At 38.3% G+C, this 22,837-nt stretch overlaps 1 protein-coding gene across 1 annotated transcript in view; it reads right to left on the bottom strand.

Annotated features, from left to right (window-relative positions):
• TTC28 (tetratricopeptide repeat domain 28) overlaps nt 1-22,837 on the bottom strand; it is a 238,031-nt gene that overhangs the window by 205,337 nt on the left and 9,857 nt on the right. Inside the window, exon 2 of the mRNA XM_067306781.1 lies at nt 17,216-17,494. Coding sequence (XP_067162882.1) covers nt 17,216-17,494 — 279 coding nt within the window. The remainder of the gene's footprint in view (nt 1-17,215; nt 17,495-22,837) is intronic.

A 22,837-nucleotide genomic window follows, 5' to 3' on the forward strand; every position in this document is an offset into this window, starting at 1 on the left:
TGAAAAAGAGGCTACTTGCTTCTTAAGTAGAATTCTACTAGACATATAGTCCACATTTACATTCATACATGAGCATTATCATTCAAGACCAGAGATTTTTCTCCTTGCAGTATCTGAGGATGGGCTGGGAAGCTCAACTCAAAAACTTTTGGCAGCACACATCACTGTTCTCAGAGCAGCAGCAACGTCACCGCATTTTGGAGCTCACGCAGCACAAAATGTTTGACAAACATTTCAAAGCTAGAGAAGTTAATCATGCCTAAGTAACAAGAGGCAGAGCACGGCCACTACAAGCTATATAATTAAGCAAAAGGGTATACTGTCTCCTCCCTGTTTACAAAAAGCAGTTACACTTTTGAAAGTAGCTCATCAGACAATGAGTGTACCAGGTTGTGCTCCGTCTTCGGAACCCTTCAACATACTAGCCAATGGCTGGAGTCACTGCAGGGTCACAAGTTTTGCTGGCCCGGTATCCATTCTCCAGACTAAAAAGAAAAATGAGCACACCTTTCTGGCCACATGGACTTGGTCTGGTATTCCCGCAGGTCTCCCTTTTTACTTCAGATTATATTATTTATTAGAGCTAAGGAAATCCAACTTATGCTTTAGCTTGTTCAAGGCTCATTTAACTCCTGTTTTTTGCACAATGCTCAAAAAGGTTTTGGGGCGGTTGCGGTGTTTTTGCATGTGTGGTGTTTTTTTAACCATTAGTCCTCTTGTCAAGGGCTCGGTCAAACTGTTCCCACTTGTGAAAGTGCCTGTTTCCCCATGTGATGAACACTATCAACAACCTTGCTTTTAAGCTGCTGTTAATCTGCTAGTTACTGCCGCTTGCCATGGAAGTAGCATAGCCGTGACCCTTGCTGGAACAACGGCCGAGAGAAAACCCCTGAAGGTGACCAGTAATCCTTCACGTCCGTTGAAAGATTAACGTTTCTCCCTCAGAGTGATTGAGTTTTCATTTAAGCCACTTTCCTCCTTAAAAGCTCTGAGCTGAGCCTGAAGAAAAACAGGTCAGCACATGCCCTCTACAGATACTGCAAGAGAAAATTCTGCAGTCTGAAATCACAGAACAAATGCATCTGCTATGTGAATGTACATGTGGACTATCACTTTAAGGCAGAATTACCTTTCTGCAGGGAGGAGACAGTAGTGTTACTGTTAGTGAGCTAACAAGATGTGGAATCTTACCCTAAAAAACCTGACAGCTTGTCTTCATTTTAAAATTACTTAAAAGCAGGGCCTACAACAACCAACACGAGCATCTCAAGCCTCTGTCCGCTTTCCTCCTACTTAAAGCCTCTTGCTCAAGCTCCTCGGCTCCTCTTCCCTCCTTCCCTGTTTACATTTCCTCTGACGGATCCTGCAGGCTCTTCCGCTCCCCATCCCGCCAACACCGCACAAGCGGTGCAAGGCTTACCACCTGCCCCGCAACGCGCCACGCTGGCGAGAACACTGTGCAAGATCCACCATTTCACAGACTCAGCTGCCTATTTCCTGGTAAAACACAGAAGCATATGCTTTACAAACTATGTGTGTACAGCAACATCTAATAAATTTTGTTTTATATATTAAATACGAAGAACAGGTTTAACTTCTCATGTCCAAGATGAGCCCTACTGCTCTCTCTACCACTTTAGGAGGATGAACGAAACATATCTGAAAAGTGGCCGACATTGCTACCAAACATCATCGGAACGTCAGAACTGAAAACTATTCCATTTAGAAATAACTCCGGAAACATTTGGATCCCAAAGAAGAGCAGAATAGATTGCTCAAGACTCAAAACCAGCAATTCTCTCCCCAATCCTTTGGCTTCTCCAGAGGTAACTCTGTGATATTGCTATATGCAAATACTGTTTCATAGGTTATTTAAAAAAAAAAAAAAAAAAGCTGAGAGATTTAGAATGCAGTAACCCTTAATGGAGTATCACATTTCCCTCCATTTGGAAACAAGTCTTTCCAATGCTTCAACTCCATATAAAAATTGAATGTGATACTGTTTTCTTGGATCACATCTGGCTTTTCTTTCATATGTAAAAAGATAACCTATTAACCAGAAGAGGCTGCTTACCTGCTTCATTTCACAACTAACCTCACACAGGTGGATGTGGCTCTTTAACATTTGCCTATGAGTCACTTTGCACACTACTACTTCCCAAAGGTTCTTATGATGTACTTAGTATTGCTTAGGTAAAATAAGCCAACCAAAAACCAGATTTATTTCACATTATTTCTTTTTAAACATATGAAGTTGCTCAAAGGATTTGAGCTTCCCCCATTAAAAAGGTTAAGAAGGGCTTTCATGCAAGCCACAGCGAACAGCAGACATTTGATAGTAGAGCTCATGCCCTGACCTATGTTAGTGGGAAAGTGATGAAAGCCAGTACAGGAACAGAAATCAACCCTAATGCTTGTGAAAAAACATGTATCCACTGATGCTTGCAGGTCTAGCTGAAGATCTAATTTCCATGCTGCTACTTCTTTTTCTCTAGTGTTTTGACTTCTGGCAAGCTGTCTGCCCAATATTGTTACGACTAACCATTCTGCAGAAACTCGACTGCAATGTCCAAGAGCCAGCCGTCCTACCGGCTGCCAAAACTTACAAAGAAATTTCCTATCAGCAAATCACCCCAGATATCTGTAGTTTCCAGTGTCATGGGAGAAAGAAGTGGTTTTTTTGGTGTTTTGGTTTTTTTTTTTTTTAAGCAGCATAAGGGGAACACAACCCAGGTCTGAAAGAGGGGCTAAAGAGCTGGGGCAACGTCCTGCAATACAAAACCAAATATTCTCTGCTGTCCTGTGACAATGGGAAGCAGCAGTGGTAAACCTGTGAGTGTCCTAAAAATTGCAAAGATAGGCTACACCTTTATAATTACTTTTGTGAATTAGTTAAAATGATTTCTCCTCACAGATATATGAAAAACAATGTTTTTATTGAAATTTCAAAAATCTTTATGCCCAAGCTTCCTATAGTTGTAAGACAAAACATTTGTTCTCCAAGAAAATAAATGATCAGAAGAAGCTCAAGTGTTAATTACAAGTAAATTTCAGTACTAAAAGTTCACACATTAACACTAGAATAAGTATCTTACTTTTTTTCCTGCATAAAGCCTCTGAAACTCAAAACTTTTCTGTCCTTCTGAAGAATATGAATCACACTGGCAAATCAATTTGCAGCAGAAGTTAGGAACATCATCTTCCCGGTATTACATGCAATAGTATCATTAAAAGCTCCTTCAGTTCTCCCTAATTAGGTATAACGACATGCTAGCCACAGAATTTATTCATATTCTGCCGCATGTTCTTTATTTCTTTCCAGTAACCTAAGAACTGGAACGATGAAAATGCTCAGACATTTATTTTAAATAAAACCAGCTTTTTTTCAATTAGGCCTTTTGAATGCTAAAGGAAAAAAAACTCTCACCACTACGTTGTACTACCTCCTGACACCTAGAACAAAGTTACCTTAATCAAACCCTATATATGCCTCCAAGGCTGTTGCTTTCCTGTTATAGGGAGGGTTTTGGATGTCTCCTTCCCTAAACAGTCAAAGGCAGAAAACCCTTCTGCAGTTAGAAGATTCTGCAAAACTTAGACACAGCTACAGAAAGATTTATTGTTAGTCTCCACGCATGCCGTAGTTTAAAAAGCTAATTTACAGAATGATTCTTTTGGTACAAGTATACTCTAGCCTGTGTACATTTAGCGTCTTCTAAAGTGCATATTAGACAAACAAGTTTAGCTTGACTTAAGGTTGCCAACAAAAAAAGCAAGCAAAAAGTTAAATATGTCAAATTCTAGGAACAAAACTGTCACAGACATTTCTATGTGATTCAGACTGTGAAAAACAAACTCTGTCAAAGTGCATAATCAGGAAATCTCCATATTTATTGCTACAGAAACATTCACAGTACTTAAACATGCAGCAAATTCGTGAATGATCATACTTAAGTATACATCAGATACTGTCTCAAAACATAGGACTAAAGTCATGATTCCTCAGAATAGCACCACACAAGCAGTTCAGCACAACGTTGTGCTCACGACCGTAGCCAACAGCAGCTCGTCCGCCAGCACGGACAGGAGAGGGCGTACTCAAACTGCGAGATGCTGCGCCCAGCAACAGGCAGAAGTCATCGGGCTATGCGAGGGAAGCTCCTAAGCCTAACTCGACTCCAGTAAGGATTCAGTCTCAGCTTACTCCTACCCACTTGGCCGATACAATAACAAGCAATCTAGCCATTCATCTCCGTCAAGAAGATCAAACTAAGATTTTAGTTCAAAAGAATAAAAGACAAGTTTTCAAAAAACAAAGACAAAACCCCAAATCCTGGTCCTCACATGCATGAGGAAATGTCTATGGGATCAGGATAAGGTGCATTCCAGCCTCTGTATTTCGATATAACAGAGGAAATGTCCGCTCATAATCTTACAAATATTTTACGTTTTCATCTTAACACCGATTGCCACATACGATCAGGAACTCAAGCCCGGGATAAGGCCAGAGCTCCGTCAAGGCTGGTCACTACCAACAGCTGCCTGCAACCGATGCCTGGGAGGATGAAAGAGAACTCTGAAGCTACAAAACAGCCCTCTCCCACTCGCCAAAAAAAGTATCAAATCTTGCACAAATGAGAGGATAATGACCCCAAAAATGAAAGCTTATTTCTCATCTATCTCCTCCACCCTCAACTCTTGCCTTTTTAACTCTGATACTCTCATCATCTGTAAATTTCCAATCCTTTCAAAATATAGCTAAACTACTGGTTTCAGTGATGTATCGTGATACCAATTCCCACAGACCAAGTATGCATTATCCAAAAACATTTCTGTGTGTCCGTTTTAAACATGTCACCTTTCAACTTGTTCACATACCTCCTCATTCCTGTATTATAAGAATGAGCTGTTCTGCATAATTTAGGTATTTTGCCATTTATAGCTTTCAATATCTGTCATTTCCCCTTTATTAATGTTTTCTCTAAAGCAAACAACTCTGTATTTTTCAATCTCTTCTCAAGTCAGTGCTTTTTTCCACTTCAATTCATGCACGTATAGCTAAAAACTTTAAAACATTAAAAACTTTAAAACGTAAAAAAAAAAAAAAAAAATTTAAAAAGCATGTAGTGAAAGCAAGCAGAATTAACAAGACGGAAAATGATTCAGTATTCATCTACAGCAAAGCATTAGAATAACACATATATATTTGCATAACAGCAAAGATGGAAGAAACCAAAATTCTACTTTTGCATCTAGAGAATTTTCTGAAAAGTCTACTTTTGAACTAGAAGTTTCTAGACAGTTTGCAAGGCTACATACAGTTTAAAAAAAAAAAATGGATTCTCAAAGTTTCCAGGCCTTCTTTCCTTATGCTCCCTAAAAAGTAAAATACTTTAAGTATAGACTTTTGTGGAATATTAATTAGTAATTAGAAAGGATTCTCGCAAAAAAGGATTCTCAAGAAAAAAAAAACACAATTATTTTTGTTAAGGTCCATTTAGATTTCAGTTTTCTGAAAACATTTGAGTTTGTGTGTGTGAGCTGAGAATGGGTAATTCAGCTGGGTTTTGATTAACTGGATGGCTACTGATCATTAATAGCCACCACTTAAAGCAATATTTGACCTGTATATGTTTTATTATTTATATTCAAAATGCTCTGAAAATAAATGCAATTTATTCTTCCGGGAAATCTGGCAATTACTGCACAATGAGGTGTTAGCTATTTCAAAACACATGTACCGACTACCAGATCATTAGCATCACATTTAGAAACATCCTGGTTTTCTTCTGGGATCTCTCATCTACATTCTTACCCACTCCAGTTGTCATTCTCAAAGGCAGAAGAAATGTTCACTTCCCAAGCACTTCTTACTGATAAAATCGCACATCACTGAAGGAGGAATTGAAGTTTGTAGAATTTCATATGCTGTTGGCAAGGATCTTTTCTCATCCATTTTCTCAGATAATAATTTAAAATACACTGACCTTCATTTTTGTTTCCAAAGCTGCATGTTTATTGGATACAGAAAAGTATGCATTCTGATGGCAGGTGATTTCCTTTCCAGTTATCATCTGTCATAATTTTGTGACAACGAAACACATTCATTAAATAATTTCTACTTGAAACTACAACTGTCCCATTATCAAATCACCGCAAACCCTCAAGAGAAAGTTTTTCCATAACAAACACATAAAATGTGCAAATATCCCCTGATTAAATATGAATTAGAGAAAAGCAGAAGCACTATGATAAAATTCTGCAAAATGAGAAACACGAGCAGAAATCAAGAACTACTGCAGGTACTACCCTTCAGAAGCCAAACAGATACAACACTAACGATTTTGAACTTTGTGCATGTCATCAAACACTGGTTCTAACCTACAAATACTAAGTTCAGCGCTACAGTGCAGTCTTCTATCATCCGATTTTGCATGATTACAAAAATGATTTTTTTTTCTTGTAAGTGTTCCCAAAGCTAAAGCGAGTTAGGCTCATTCCAGATATTGCCATGACAGCAGAACAAGCAACACTTTACTTCCATAGTATTAACAGCATTTTATATACAACTCAATTTTAAGTGCAGACTTTCTAGTTATAAAACCAACAGGATGTTTGTTAGTTCCCAGCAAGCTGAACACGAGCCAGCAATTGCCCTTGCGGCAAAGAGGGCTGGCAGCGCCCTGGGCTGCACTAGAAGGAACCTCGCCGCAGGCCGAGCGAGGGGATTACGTCCTCCCTCCTCTTGACACTGGCGAGCGCTCCACATCCGGAGCGCTGCGTCCTGCTCCGGGCTCCCCGCTACGAGACACGCACCTACGTATCGGAGCAAGCCCAGAGAAAGTCGCAAAGATGATTACGGGACTGGAGCGTCTGTCATACAAGGAGAGGCTGAGAGCTGGGACTGTCGTGCCTGAGGAAGAGAAGGCTCCGCAGGAACCTCAGCGGTGCATGCAAATACCTGATGGGGAGCGGGGGGTAAAGAAGACGGAACCAGGCTCTTCTCAGTGGTGCCCAGAGAAAGGACAAGAGGAGACGGACACAAACTGACACCAAAGAAATTCCATTTAAACGTGAGAAGAGCTTTTCTACTTTAAGGATGATGAAACACTGAAGTTGCCCAGAGAAGTTGTGGCGTCTCCATCCTTGGAGATATTCAAAACCTGACTGGACGCGGTCCTGAGCAATCTGCTCTGGCTGTCCCTGCTTTGAGCAGTGGGGTTGGACTAGATGATCTCCAGCAATTCTGTGATTCTGTAATACTAAAAAGTTTTTCTCTAAGACGTTGTCATTCTCCATCCCCCAAAGAAACTCAGAACTCAGAAAATGCTTCATAAAATCTCAGAGAATGTGAAGATTGGAACCAGCCTCCCACAGGGGTTATTAGAAACAGCAGCAAGGGAAAGAAGGATTTGAGGGGGGGATTAATGAAAAATTCCTTCAAAGGATTTTTTTTTTAATATGAAGACATAAACATCAAAATGTTGTTCCACCAAAGAAAAAGTTTAGTATTTAATATATCTATTTATAATATAAAGATTCAAGTAAAAATATCTGAGAAATGCAATTTAACATACTTCACAGAACTGCACCTTTCTTATAAAGATAGGCCACAGATACTATAAACATCACTTTATGCAGCTGAGTCTAGCAGAACAAATCCAATGAACAGGTTATGTATGTACACTTCGGAGTACTTTGCATACTTGCACCGACACAGTCACGGAATCGTTGGGTGGAAGGGACTTCTGAAGATCATCTGGTCCAGCCCCTCTTCTCTAGCAGGGTCACCTAGAGCAGGCTGCCCAGGACCATGTCCACTCAGGTCTCCAAGGATGGAGACTCCACAGCCTCCCTGGGCAACATGTCCCAGTGTTCAACCACCGTCACAATGAAGAGGTGTCTTCTCCTGTTCAAGTGGAATTGCCTGTGTTTCGATTTGTGTCCATTGCCTCTCGTCCTGCCACTGGACAACACTGAGAAAAGTCAAGTTCAGTCCATTAAATGCTACAGAAATATACCCAAATAGTTGCTGGATCTGAAGCATTTGTCAGGTGTAGACCCAGACTTTCAGAGTCTTACTGAATTAAAGAGCAGATTTCCAAAACCCTATGTCCATGCATAAGCTAGAACACAGATCTTTGATGGTATCTTTTTACCATATGAAATTTTGTCCCTTTGGATAACAGAGAAAAATTTGTCATTCAAGCTTTTCTTCAAATATTGCAAAAAATATTTTAAGTGTTCCCTTCATACGTGCTCCAAATTTCTTCAACATGTATAAAATGTACAAAACTGCACTCTTCAAACAGTATATAACTGTCCAAGAGGCATGTTGGATCACTCAGGCCATGCTTCATATATTTTTATAGATGCATTCAGTCTGTTACATTTCTGAAGATTTCACTACAACAAAATGTTATCAAAGGCCAAGATCTGCAAGCCATATTTAACCAGACTTCCCATCGACTTCAGTTTAGTTTGTCTGACAACAAATATGAAAACTGCGAGTATTTCCTATGCCAGTGGCACAAGAGCCACATGTGAGGTAACTCCAAAATGCTAGCTAATTCTGTAAAAATCAAACTGGGAAAAACAAAAGGACAGGAAGAGAGAGCATGCATGCAGGTAGGCCCGCATGTGTGTGCATGTGTTGGGGTTTTTTAGGTGCAAGGTAGTGAAAACTGCAGCATGGGAACAGCAAGCAAAAAAATACTGGCCCAGAGGCTCTGGAAAACGCTGCCAGCGCAGTGTGGGTGGAAGGCTACAGAGCTGTGAGGGAAAGGCAGGTTGCAAACTCGCAAGTGGAAGGTCCTTAGCAACACAAAAAGCTAAGGCACCGAAGGCACTGTGCAACAACTGCATCGCCCAACCCAACTGATCATTTCTTTTCTGAACATAAGAGCATTAAACCTCAGTATGGTATAACTAATAGCAAGACTTCTTCCATGTTCCCCACACTATTTAGAAAGAGGAAAATGATATTAACAAATAGCGTGACACTACGGCAAGTCACTTAGTCAAATAAAGATGTAGTGAGATCTGTGTACGTACTTTCTGTAAGAACAGACAAAGAGCTAACCAGAACTAATGATCAAAGAGAGGGCATATTAATATACTTTTAGCTACTCCTTAAGTTTTATCTGTCTTGCTCAGAAGGCAGAACCTCCTCACACTTGGAACAGCCAGTATCTCCAGCACCTGCTGCTGTCTACCCCTGTTTTTCACTCTGCATTTCTTTCCCTGAAGGAACTCACAGTTCTTCCTGCACAATTTCCCAGTTTCTCCAGCCCATCTATTAAAAAAGATCAGTGACAAAAGCGTTGATGTCATTTAGACATTTGTAATCAGACTCTGGAATCACATTTCAGTGAGGTTTGGCACGGCCAGTTAAACCTAGGGCTACCCAGAACCTATGGATCAGGAAAATGACACACTTCCATTTACTATTGCTTTACATTTGGAACAGTTTTGCAAATAAGGATAAACAGTTTTAAAGAAATGTTTTACAGAGTCGAAATAAAATTACCTCACGAATACCAAAATTACCCTATTTTACTTTTTAATATACTGGTTTGTCTATAGCATCCACTAGAAACAAATGGTCAAAATCCAACAAATAGTTTGCTCTGTGCCTAACTAAACTTAAGTATGCCATCAGTCTTAACAGACTCTGCAAAGTTAACACTACAACATGCAGAGAAATGGTTTTACTTGGGGTTACTAAAAAAATGCACCTTATGCAAGTGTTCTTGTTATCTTATTAGTGGTACAATTTTCATACAGTTACATTACCTATCCCAGGACGCAGAGTAGTTCTTTATCTATATTTGATGTCCAAATGCAGTATACATTTACAACTGTTAGTGATTTTAACACAGAATTATGTTCAAATCTAAACCGTTTAAGCCACGGCATATTTTTACGTCATTTGAGGATTAAAAAGCCCCATATCCCAAATGTCAGCACCAACTGAGAAGAGAGTATTCAAATGTCAGAGTCAAAAATATATATCCCACCATTTTCCTTTACAACACCTAGGATACTCAGGCTGCGTGGCTGAGAGGAGAAATTGAATAAAAATTTTCTAGAGCCAGATCAACCATAAAACAAAGGAAACTGTTTGGCAGGAAATCAAAAGAGGAAAATGAGCCTGATACAATTTGACTTTAGGGAATTCACAAAATACAACTTAATTCCTGAAATATTCTGTTATCTTTGCATTTCTCAGTGATATTTACACAAAATATTTTTTAAATAGCAGGAGTTACAAGCCAACCCTCTCAAACAAACACTGCAAACATTAGTTTTATGTGTTGTTGGGATAAACAGGCTACAGTCACATAACACAAGACCCACAGTGAATTATTCTGATCTGTAACAGACCAGAAAATTTCTTACTGTAATTGTTTTTCTCATAGTTCATGTTTGGTTTAAAGATGCAGTAGATAAGCAGATGTATATGTATAAATGTACCTGTCTATTATTCAACATCAATGTATGCTTTAAAGACAGAATTTGGGGGGAGGGGAGGGGAACTATGTTAAGAAAAAGACTTTCAGCCACAGATTTCCATCACCAAGCCTTTTTCTAAGTTCACAAGAGGACAGCTGCAATGGGAACATATACGTCTTTAAGATGAGCTCATTTGGGGATACAGTGTGCTCTAGTGTGCCCTGGAGCAGGGAGACAGGAAACGGAGTTATGTCACCGTAAAGGAGCATTGCTCAGATTTTGCAGTATTCAGAAGTGCTCAGTTACGATCCCGCAAAAAATATCACGGGGGAGCTGGCAGGGAAGGCATATCAGCACTTAAATTTACTCAAGATTCTAACTGAAAATAAAAGCTCTACAGAAGTTTAGGTGATAACCAGTTGTGCTAGAAAGCAAGAACAACCTCTTTCCCACTTTCTACCATGTCTCATTTCACAGCTTTATTCCACACTTTTTTGTTGGCCATCCTCTGAAGTAAGGATCAGTTTATTGTACTGGCCTGATTACAGAGTGAAAATAAATGTATTTCAAATAGACCTAAGATGTCAGGCGTGATATTCTCCATTAACATTTTAGATGTTGGTGATAACAGGTGAGAATTTAAGAACTGACAAATTGCATACCCAAGACAAAAAGAAAGAGGAAGAGAAAAAGAAATTTACAACAACTAGCTTAGTTCTCAGAAAACCTGGATTTGAAAACTATTCATTTTCGTACTTTCCAACTATAAAGAAACTAGGTTTTGTATTTAAATCAGGTCTTTTAAACAGAACACCAGCTACACCTGTTAAGCTCCCTTTTCTGGCTAATGAATAAAATTGCTTGCATGTTGAAAGCAAACTCAAAATTTTCTAGTTATGTTCTGTTAATAAAAATCAAACAGATTTTTAAACTTATTACAAAGCAGCTCTTGATATTGAAATATGTAACGTAAGTGTTCAACTTTAGACAGTGCCCTTCTGCAATCTCACAGTGACAAGCTGCACAAAAGATCCACATAAACTATAGCGACAGCACTGGAAACCAAACACTGTACTTGACTAACAACCAACCATCTAGACCAGCAACAAGATAATAAGCACTGCTTTATATTTTCTGATATCAGATATCAAATCCAACCTGAAAGTTCTGCGTTCAAAAAATATCAGACTAGTTAATTAATCCCCAAAGTACACCCTTCCCTGTTCTAACTAAAATTATAATTAATTTTGTCATAAAAATCAAACAGACATTTTAGAAAATGTAAGTGCTTAGATGAGGAAAACATACCACTCAAAATTTAGCTGCCTCCTTTCCAGGATTTCCCATCTCTGCTGTGACTTCCAAAGCTTGTCTTTCGGGTAAGCATTGCTCCCAACAACCAGAAACAGCCGAGGACGCGCACTATTTCTACCTAGCATTCCCATCGTTGTCACAGAAGCGCAGAGGACTGATACTTCACAAAGTGATCTTGGAGGAGAGGAGGAGGGGAAAATTCTTCATAAGAAAGGAAAGAAAAACTATTTACTTGTCAGTAGGGGTAAAATAAGAGGGGCAGAAAATGCCTGGTGGCCAGGAGAGAGTCTAACTTTGCCTCTGATCTGGAAAGTAACTGTCAGTCACACGAGGCAATCAGAAAACTCATTTATATTTGCGTCCTTCAACTAAATAAAAAAGAAACAAAGGCTCCCCTGCGCTTTCCCACTCAAGGACGGAGAGCAACCCAAGGGCTCCAGCTCCTGCAAGCACCAACATCCCTCGGCTGCACTGCACTTTTCAGTCCCCGTTCCAGGAAAACACTAAAGAAATGTGTTAAATACAGCTGAGTCTACAGAGATGCAGAATTCATCATCAACTACACACAGAGAAATAGCCGTCTTACAGTGGTAAAACAATTACAGATAATTAGTGTTTATCTTATGCACTGACCTATGTTAATAAGGCTAGAACAGTTGCTAATAGCTGGTGTGTTGAAAGCAGCCAGAATCACAATCCATTTCTCTTAACGGTTTCAAAGATTGGTAGAGCTTGGCTAATAGGCTTGGCTTTCAACATTAATAGGCTTGCACTTTTAAAATTAAGTTCATCTGAGCTTTCTAGATACTGATCCTTTTCTTTTCTCTTGCTGATATTTTATGGAAAAAGAATTAACATGAATTATTATTAAACAGGACAACATCAGCAACAGACTTCAGTGCTTCAGTTCCATTCATTCTAATATTTTTAATTGATATTGTCATTTAGTCACACTGTTGAAATAGCAGCAGCGGAGACAATTGATTTGTAACAGTAAACTTAGAACTATTCACCCAGCTTTTCTATCACTGAACTGATCTTGCTGTCGTATCTGTACAATGATAATGTTGTCCTCTTGCAAAGCGTTCTGCTGATGAGAAAATTATCACTACATTTTCAGGAATAAAAAAAAGTAAACTTTCTGACACCATTCAGAATAAAAAAAATTCCCCCAAAAACTAGAAATAACTAAGTTCCAGTTCTATCCCAAGGCAGATGCCTGAATTAGCTTTGACACCTCTAATATGCCCTCCTTAGCCATAGATATATGAAAGAATTAAAGCATTATTTAAGTGTCCAAGTGAAAAAAGCAGATTTTCTAATAAATAAGATTATTTGGAGAATAAGGCTAAAACAATAAGGTGGGAAAAAGTGGACACTAACTCAGAATAGGAAAGGGCATGTGAAGAGAAGTTAACAAACCCACCCTGGAGGAAACAGGACAGAAAGTGCTGAATTCAGGCTTGGAAGCCGTAAGGCGGCCGCAAACGCCTTCTGGGATGAGACTTGCACAGTCAGATTAAGCAGCTCGAGCAACTGCTCCTTCTTGGCCACACTAACACAGATCCATGAGATGGCACGAGAAAGCAGCGGCAGCTACTGGCCTCAAATTTATAGACACAGACACGTCTTCAGACAACAGTCACCCTCATTGTCCAGCAGCCAAATTAATGAAAAAACAGAGCTTGGCAAAATTTTCCATTTTCTTCTAAATCTCAGGTAATTTTAGATGATTTCTATGGAATCAACAATTGAAAGCAAAAGGAGAGTAATATGTAGAAGAGTGTGAAAATCACAAGTCCAGATGGAAACAACACACAGAATATAAAAAATAATAATTCATTCAGCTGTGGGTTTTCATTATCTCAATTACTGTAGTAGTACGATGGCTCCTGTTTAACAGCCAGGATGCACGCCTTGCCAAGCCATTTTTATGAGACTTCTGTCAGGACTGTTTAGATGATGGCAGAGAGTGCATTCAGACTCTGACCCCTAAAAATCATTTCCTGTTCAACAATCACTTTGTTGAGCATCAATCCAATTAATGAAAGAGCCTTGGAAGGAAGTTCACTTTATGTTTATGCCACTACCGCACCTACGGCACAAGTGAAATTGAAAATCTGTTTCCGTATTCAAAAGCTTAAAAAAAACATAGAAAAAAAAAATGTAATTGCAGATCAGACTTGAAATAAATCTACTTTCACAGAGGACATAACTAAGACATCACCTCTTCAGTAACGTGGGACGATCTGCCGATTCATGTTAAATCTCACCCTAGACTCTGACAGCTAGAGAAAACAGCTTCTTCTCTCATGTATGCAATTTCATATCCCTTTCAAAACATACTAGCCTTAAACCTATCAATTCTAAATACTCTGATACTTGTATGATTTATTCCTCAATTTTGCTAAAAGCTTGGCTTTGAAGTCTTGAGCTGGTAGCTAGAAGGTCACTGGTGGCTCTGAGATGGAGATAGCTCACCAGTGGTCCCATGCAGGAGCTCAGCCAGTGACGGGTGAACCCGTCTCACAGCTGTGTAGTGAGGGGCAGACCGAGTTTTAAGGTGAGCTGGCAGTGGAATCGGGGAACATTGCTCGGCTGATTGCTGAGAAAAGGGGTGAACAGATACAGTCAGCCAGCCCTGGGCTGGAAGAGAAGGAAGAAGTGCTGTAACCAGCACACAAGTCATCTGGGATAAAGTGCTTCAGGACCAGCATGGGCTGGGAACCAAGTCTATACTAGCACAAGCTTATAATAACTGCTGCTATTACAAACAACGAGTTTTTCACTTCAGGTTAAATAGGTACCAGAAAGGCATGCTTTAACATTGGACATTTTCTAACAGTTTTTAAAACTCAGCCGTTTTTGACAAAAAAAAAAGTTTTTCTTGAATATCAATTGCAGACATGCAGTATTTCTGCTGTGAGACAGCTGCTCTGATTCATCTACAAATTCTCTTATAAAGGTAACATTTAAGAACCTATCGACAGGCATGTCCTAACACAGCTAAATTTTGGCTTTGTTTCTCATGTCAATTAGGCTTTTTTTTTAATAAAAGCATAATACCATTTGACAGGCCATATATAGTCAAAGTAAAAACAAAGTCTCTTTTTTATTGGTACTCACTTATAATAAAAAAGTATATGCTGTAGGAGCAAATCTAGAAAAATGACAAGCCAATGAATCATTAAAGTTAAAAAACTGAAAATAAGGTTCCAGATGGGAGTCTCATGGTATGGGAAAAAAGAGGAGACTGTGTGAAGCTTTGATAATTTGACAAACCGACAATACCCCTGTGGAAAGATAAAAGGAAGGATAGAAATAGAGATTGAGAATGAGCTTTATACAGGAAAGAAAGACTGCAAAACCTACTTTGAACATTTTATTTCTTACTCACAGTAGCTTTCCATGGATATAAGCATTTTGTACCATGGAGCAAGATATCCTTTACACATTGATCCAATAAAGCAAGAACAGATGCTATGTCATCATAACAATATCATCTAGATCTTCCACTGCTTTTTCACCAGTAAGGCCCAAAATGCTTTATAAAACAGACTCCTCACCTCTTTGTATAAAAGAGAATAAACAAAGGAACAAAGTTTGCTCAAAGTCAGGTGGATGCTTAATAGCAGAACTGGAATCAAAACAGAGATATTTCAAGTTTTTAACTCGATAATGTAATCCCTTTGAAACAGGAGTCTCATATTTTAAATTATCAAAAGAAAATTTAAACTATTCCACTTTAAAAATTGAGTGTGTACTGATGCAGCATTAAATTTAATAAACTGATAACAATGTCTTCATTTAACACAGCTATCATTTAAGCTACTAAATCTCCTATTCCATCTTACTTGGCATTTTGATCCACAAACCTAGTCCAACGATCCATTTCCAAAGTCTTGTTATACTTCTATCTGTGACTGGCATTTTGAGAGTACTCTTTTATGAAGTCTTTTCATAACTGTTCTTCTAAGTGAGCTCTACAGTAAATCATTGCCAGATTTCTTAGAAACAGGATACAAAGCTAAGCAAAAGCACCCTTGCATTTATATTCTTTGACTCCCTGCATTTGCACAGCTGACCAGGAAATCTGGAGTTCAATGAAAGTAATGCAATTTTCTTTTTTTTAAACACAGTCCTTGATAAAAATACATGCAAAATCTGTTATCACATTCAGTAACAGAATACAGAAGTCAGCGATGGAAGAAACTGAGAAGCTTGTAAATAATTACCCTGAGGAAACAGGAGTTCCTTGCTAATGTGGGCTATGATACAAACTATAAACTGCAGAGAGGCTAAGTACAAATAACAGGGAGAATTTATAAAAGCCCCTGCTTTCATTAACAAAGGCCGAAAGATTAAGCAGCAGCATAAAAGTGAAAAGAAAAAGAAAGTGCAAAGGTTAAGCATGAAAATAAAATCTGAAAGAAAAACACAAAATGAAGTGCTGCAATTCAAGATGGCAACTCCAAGAAACAATTCACAAAAGGGAAGGCTCTCCTGTGGCTTACTATGATGGTCTTTGTTTTGGGACTGTGAGTGTGCAGAGCTCTAGAAAACACTAACTAAAATTTTTTTCTAAACTGCTTTTCTGGTCTTACAAAAGAGATAAACCTATATTTTTTGGATTCCAGCTGATAGGCAGTTGAACACACTGTACTTTTTGATCACCAATATAGAGTGTTATGCTTGTTACTTGCCACAGTTTCTGAGTAGAGGAACCCGAGTGATGAATCTCATCTTAAATTGCATCTTTAAAGTGACTAGTAAGATTGTGCAAGGGATTGACAGGAAAATGGAATCTGCAGTAGACACTACTAAAATTGATTAGCAGGTAAATGGCTGGCCCTGGGCTAGCCAAGAGTGAGCCAGAGTGACTGAAGCAATCAACAGCAGCAAGTGGGAAGCAACACTAGAAGAAAGAGGTAACCAACACCATTTACTCTTTCCAAAATGATTCCTCGTGTAGTTAGGTCTTAGTAAGAATGTTGAGATGCACAGAATTTCTTAAAATGTCTCCTCAAAATATACTACACATAACTCTTTAAACATTATTTTTGAGAGGTCTTATCGCTCCATTAGTAATAAGAATCTCCGTGACACCTTTTAAGAAATTTTAGAACAAAATAATCCTGGATGCTCCTGAACACTTACTGCTTTCAGCATTAAGAGAGATATCTGGTCTTCACATCCCAAAAAATGGTTAAGAGCAGTAACTTCACAGGCATCAGAAAAAAAAAGAAAAAAAAAGCCAAAGGTTTGTTTATACAGAAAACAGTTTAATACTCAGCAGGAAATGCAAGTCAAGCAACTGTCTAGAGTTTTTGGCAAAGAGAGCCATTAGTACAGAAATATTTACACACATCTACATTACATGTTAGTAATGTAAAGAATAATCGTGAAGGAATTACTGCTTTCCCAGAAAAGAAATAAACTTTCTTACCTTTGGCCATTTGGGATTTAGAAGTCGTGCTTTGATTGCATCATCCAGCGCCTTGTCATACTGATGGATCTTCATGTAGGCTGCTGAACGGTTACTGTAGAGAATGCAGTTCTGAGGGTCGACTCCCAAAGCCTCATTGTACAACGTGATTGCTGTATGAAAATCACCATCGTGGCAAGCCTGGTTGCTTTGGCGAACTTTTTCAACAAATTCAGCTTTGCTCAACATGGAGCTGTCAGGACTTCTTTTTCCAAAAGATTTTGATCCCAAAAAAGAAATCTGTGGGGGAAAAATAGATGTTAATGTTAAGAACTGCTGCTCAAAAATATTATGAAAATTGTCAAAATATTAGAAACTGAACAGTAGAAATTAAAGCCATCAGCATTACTGCAGAATGAATTCTGAACTGGGAATCTTTTCTTTTTTTTCCCCCCCATCTTGAACTATTTATTTATTGACTTATTTTTGGTATGGGAGCAACAAAAGAGACCCTTATAAAACATCTTATTTCCCATGCAGAATGTCTTCCAGAAAATGTATGCCTTCTTCAGGCATACAACAAGCTGTAATATGTTTTTAACATGCTGCACCCCACATATTCACACCTTTTTTTCCCTCAGCCAAAGTACTTGATTCTACAACATCAAGCATATTTCAAGGGTAAGGAAGTTTACTGAAAAGGCAGCAGGTGTGAATGTGAAGATGACGCTGGTATATGCAAAGTTCGATACAGAGGTCACAAAGAAGCGCGTGTGCGCACAGACAAAGGTATAAATTCTCTTTAAAACAAAGAACTTGCACTGCTGCATCTGCTCACAAACTTCTATATAAAGCCAAGCGCAGGCTGCAAATTCTTCATGAATGGAAAGAGAAGGATGAGTCTGTGGAATAGGGTATACTTGCACAAATCAGTGGGGCATAAAGCCCGTGTTAGCAACAGAGCAGTCATCATTGCTCCCCGGATTGCCAGAATCAGACCATACAAACAGACGAGGAAAAACAGTTTTGAATTACACAGTTTTTGGCCCTTTAATTGTAGACCTCTAAAGATTTAAAGTGAGCTATAGTAGCCCCCAGTTGCACAAGCTGTCTTGTACATTTATAACTCAAAAAGTAGCTTTTCTTTTTTTTTTTTGGATGGACATTTTAAACATCATCATTCAGCGCTGAAACTCACTAGTAACCAATCCCGTAATTGCAGGGAGGCGTCATACACATGCAGGCAGTTTCAACTCACTGCTGAACAAAGTCACAAAACAATTAACCAGTCATCCTCATTCAAACGTCAGTATCACCTGGAAAGACCACGCTTGCTTTCAGTTCGTTACAAGAAGTGAAGGTTTATGTTCCAGAACTTTGACAGATGAGACTAACACAATATTAAGGCATAACAATATAAATCATGGATGAATTATTTCCCATACTATAATATTAGCTACATTTAGTCAACATGCTAAATGCTTGGGGCTGCTAGAATGGGAACATTCTCAAATTCATAATGCTACAGGTATAAGCAGAAAGGGGGGGCTTAGTTTCTAGATTTGTCTGTTTTAATTTCAGCACGAGGTGCTGCTCTGAACGGGACAAAAATGAAGCATCAGAATCTCACTCGATCTCACTGAGGCTCAAACCATCATCATTAATACAAATGACCATTGAAATCAAGCAGTTCATACTCTAGATGAACAGATGAACAAGCAACTGTCCTTAGGTTTCATTAACAGGGAATTTTAAGAGCAGAGTTTACCAAAAACAAACAAACAAACAAAAAAAACCTAGAAACCTGGTTCATTCCCCCACTAACAATAAACATAAGTCTGTAACAATTCAGTAGTAATTAATATCAGGACCACAAAGGAAGGTCAGAAAAAGATTACAAATGCTGAAAGGAAGTAAAAGGAAGGTGCGGTGAGAACTATATTCTCCTTAACTTTTTCTTATTCTGATTTACAACAGGTGGAGAAATGGAAAGATTAAAGAGCGCAAAGGTGGGTTAACAGGCACAGTACCTTCTTTTCACGTGTGAAGGATGTCATAAAGGCTTGTGCTAAAAATATTCCTAACAATTAGTCATAGGACTCTGTAGGATCTCAGAAAAAAAGGTGCGTTAGTGTAGAACACTTGAAGTTACATTGATTCCAATTACTCTCTATCTTTACCTTTCTACATTCTACTCAACCAGTCATCTTCATTTAGTAACTGTTTCTGTCATGTGTACCATATTTCCTCCCCAAAACCCTCAAAAACATCAACACAAGAACATCTTTGTATAATTCTGATTAAAAGACAGTTGAGAATTTTACAGTTATTTTATTTGGCTACAGGTAATATGTACATATGGAAACATACAAGGTACTTCGAGACTATTATAATTGAGACTGGCATTTCCCATTTTTAGTCCTCCAGACAGAAAAAGGTTAAGAAAATTACATATTGTTACCACAACACAACAATTGCACAGCTTAAATGCATTACCAGAGCAAGCTGAGGCATATTTTTAGGTGGAAAGGGAAGCAAGATGCAAACTGACATCCTGTCTCAGGCGTCAAAGTGGTCTATAGACTTCTTTAAGTATTAAAAAAATTAAAAAATAAACAAACTTTCAAATTAGAAAGCATGGATCTCTTCTTTTCCTTATGATTATATCCAAATTTTTATGACAGGTGTTTTTCCAAACTGTTTCTAAAGTGCTCTACTGAAGGTGACTCCACGTTTTCCTCAGGCAATTCTATTTCACTGCTTCCTGATTTTCGTAATTAAAATATTTTTCCTAATATCGACTCCAAATCTCCTTTGCATCAGTAAATGCAGTTTCTTGTCCTGTCTACAGCAGGACTATCCAAAGACTTCATTCCTTTTATCTATGTAATTGCTTTAGTACTCCTGCCTACGTAAGCTAATATCTTGCTTTTTTTATTTTTTTTATTAGAAACAGCACTATAAAAAAACAAATTTCTGCATCCTTGAAAATTCATTCCATATGCAGTACATCTTTAAATGCACTGGCATATTTCTCTGCTACTTCAGTCAAGTTTAGAAACAGCAACTTCATATATTCTCAAGTACTAGCAGGAAAATTGTCCTACTTTGAACAACTCCAATAATTAAGCTGAACATATTACTTTACGCCAAGCAGTATGATAATTCACATCTTTGTAAGTGTGCACGTAACCATAAACTTCATCATGCGGCCAGTTTGGCATTACCTGAGGATTTGCAAGGACAGAATATGAAGATGCTTGTATTTTGCAGCAGTTATAGATGAGTGGATGTTCAAGCACGAAGATCAGGAATCCCTGAGAAAACCCAACAGTCGCTGGAAGGTTACAGAAGTACTCTAGGGGAAGACAGGAGCAGAGAGGAGGCGGAAAGGTGGGGTTGGTGAGTACCCAGCTGCTCAGGTGGCCACCCAGAGAAACGATGGTTTACATGGAGAGTTGCCTCATTGCAGGAAGAGGGAAAAAAAGCCAAAGGAAATATCAGATTCCTCCCATATCCTTTTATCTTCACCTGCTATTTTCCTCTGTAGCTTCAGAAGGAACAGCTTCTCTGATTCCAAGAAATTACATTTCTGCCTGCTCTTGAAGCCCATTTAAGTTAACAAATGTAATATTGTTGTGCTAGATTCTTCTCAGCGGGCAGACCTAACTGCTATCATGTAATTTCTCCTACCGTTAAGGTCAGTGCAACTAATGAACTTTCACACTGTTCTTATTTCAGCTGTCTCATGTTTGCACTAGCCTTTGTTCCTGGAAATTACCAGAAGAGTGGAAAACTTGATTCTATACCAGCAAGAACCAACACTCCAGAGTCACTACAGGCATGAAAATCCAGTAGTGTTTCAGAAGTGCTCATTCTATATAAGGAGTATGGAGCATTTTAACCTGAGCACTATTCCACGCATAAAAAGGTATACACCCTTTAGTTTAGGTCTAAAAGGAGTTTATAATTCAAACATGTCAAAAATGTTCTGAAAGCAGCTGAACTTTCATACAATATTCAAAGATATTCAGGGCTGACAGTCTACAGAACTATCATACGTTTTTCAGAAGGTCCCGAGAAAATTAGCAAACATAAATCAACAAGAGTATTGGAGAATTTACACTGCCAGTTCTGGGAGTTTCAGAGGGAGAACAACAGAACCAGTGCAAGCACTTCAGCAATATTCCGCTCGTGATGTCAGCAATCATCCTGATCCAACATCCTTAGAAATTGTCTTAAAAAACAAACAAACAAACAAAAAAACCTAACACCGTTTTCAAAGCTGTCAGCTATAACAGCAATAGATGTTGTTTTTATCCATATAGATTTACCAAAACTTTTTGGAATCCCCTGCTATTTTCTTAGCTTCTTTGCTTCCTGCTACAATTCTGACAAACCTAGAGATTTTCATGATAAAAATAAACTTCTGCAGTGCAATTCAACTTAAATAAGTTGAGGTAGGTCAGGAAGCACAACTCAAAATTTCTGGCACAACTAATATGCATAATATTTGTACAATATGCATAACTGATCAGAAGGACAAGTCATCCATCAGAAGAGCAGAACAAATCACTCAGAAAAAGTTACAAATATCTTCTCTTTAGAAATCATCCACATTTAGAACTGAAGCAAGGTTCTCCCCCTAGTCTCTAAACTATATATTTTGTTTGCACTGCAATTATAGGACCAGAAAAATTATTTTTTTTTCTAATGTCTGGTCATGAGACTATTTTGCAATTGTGGCTTCCTTGCAGGTGGCCATACCATTTAGCATTCATTTATTAGCACATCAATCATCAAATGTTTCTTCATAGTAATCACAGAAATTTTCCTCAGGTTTAAAGTAACAGGGCTCCACTGAGGCAATTTGAACTTCATAAGAACTAGGACTAAATTTCTCTTCCCTTCGGAAGAGAAGTTTGTTATTTTTATCTAGCTTGTTCAGAATAAGACAGATAGGTGTTATTGTTCGGGCACAGAATAACAGTTTCAAATTCTGAAGAACTATACGACTACCTTAATTTAAATGATCAACTGCAATTATAATTTCCCTTACATAACTGGCTGCATTGTCCACTAAGGAATTTAATTCATTATGATGTGTTAAATACAGCCAATTCCCATCAACAAGAGTGAAAGAAGCAGGGCATAGTCTCGAATAAATTAATCAATCGTCACAAACATAACCAGAGCAAAAAACATGAATCTCTCAGCAGAAAGCCTGAATATATTCTTAAGGAACAACCTCCTTTATGACAGTGTTTAGCACAGACTGTGAAGGAAACAATTTTGCTTCTAAAACTTACTATTTTGACCTACTGAGCTGAACCTATCAGGAACGGTACACAATAGAATCAGCCAAGGTGATCTCCAGCTTAAACATTGCTCATTTTGTTCATATAAAAAAATAGTTCATTTATTAAACAATGAGGGGGCACAATAAGGGCACAACATTTCAAACAAAGTATTTTGGTTTCTCAGGTGTATTTTTAAAGGTGTCCTGTCTCTGTTTTATTTTATTTACTGATTACTTGCTTGTGTTGAGGACAATGAAAACATCAAATGTTGCGTACTTTGCATTCTTTCATCACATTCAGAGCAAATGACTGCACCTTTCAGATGCAAGAGTACCAGAACGTC

The sequence above is a fragment of the Apteryx mantelli genome, chromosome 17 (assembly GCF_036417845.1).
Source record: "Apteryx mantelli isolate bAptMan1 chromosome 17, bAptMan1.hap1, whole genome shotgun sequence".
NCBI lineage: Eukaryota > Metazoa > Chordata > Aves > Apterygiformes > Apterygidae > Apteryx > Apteryx mantelli.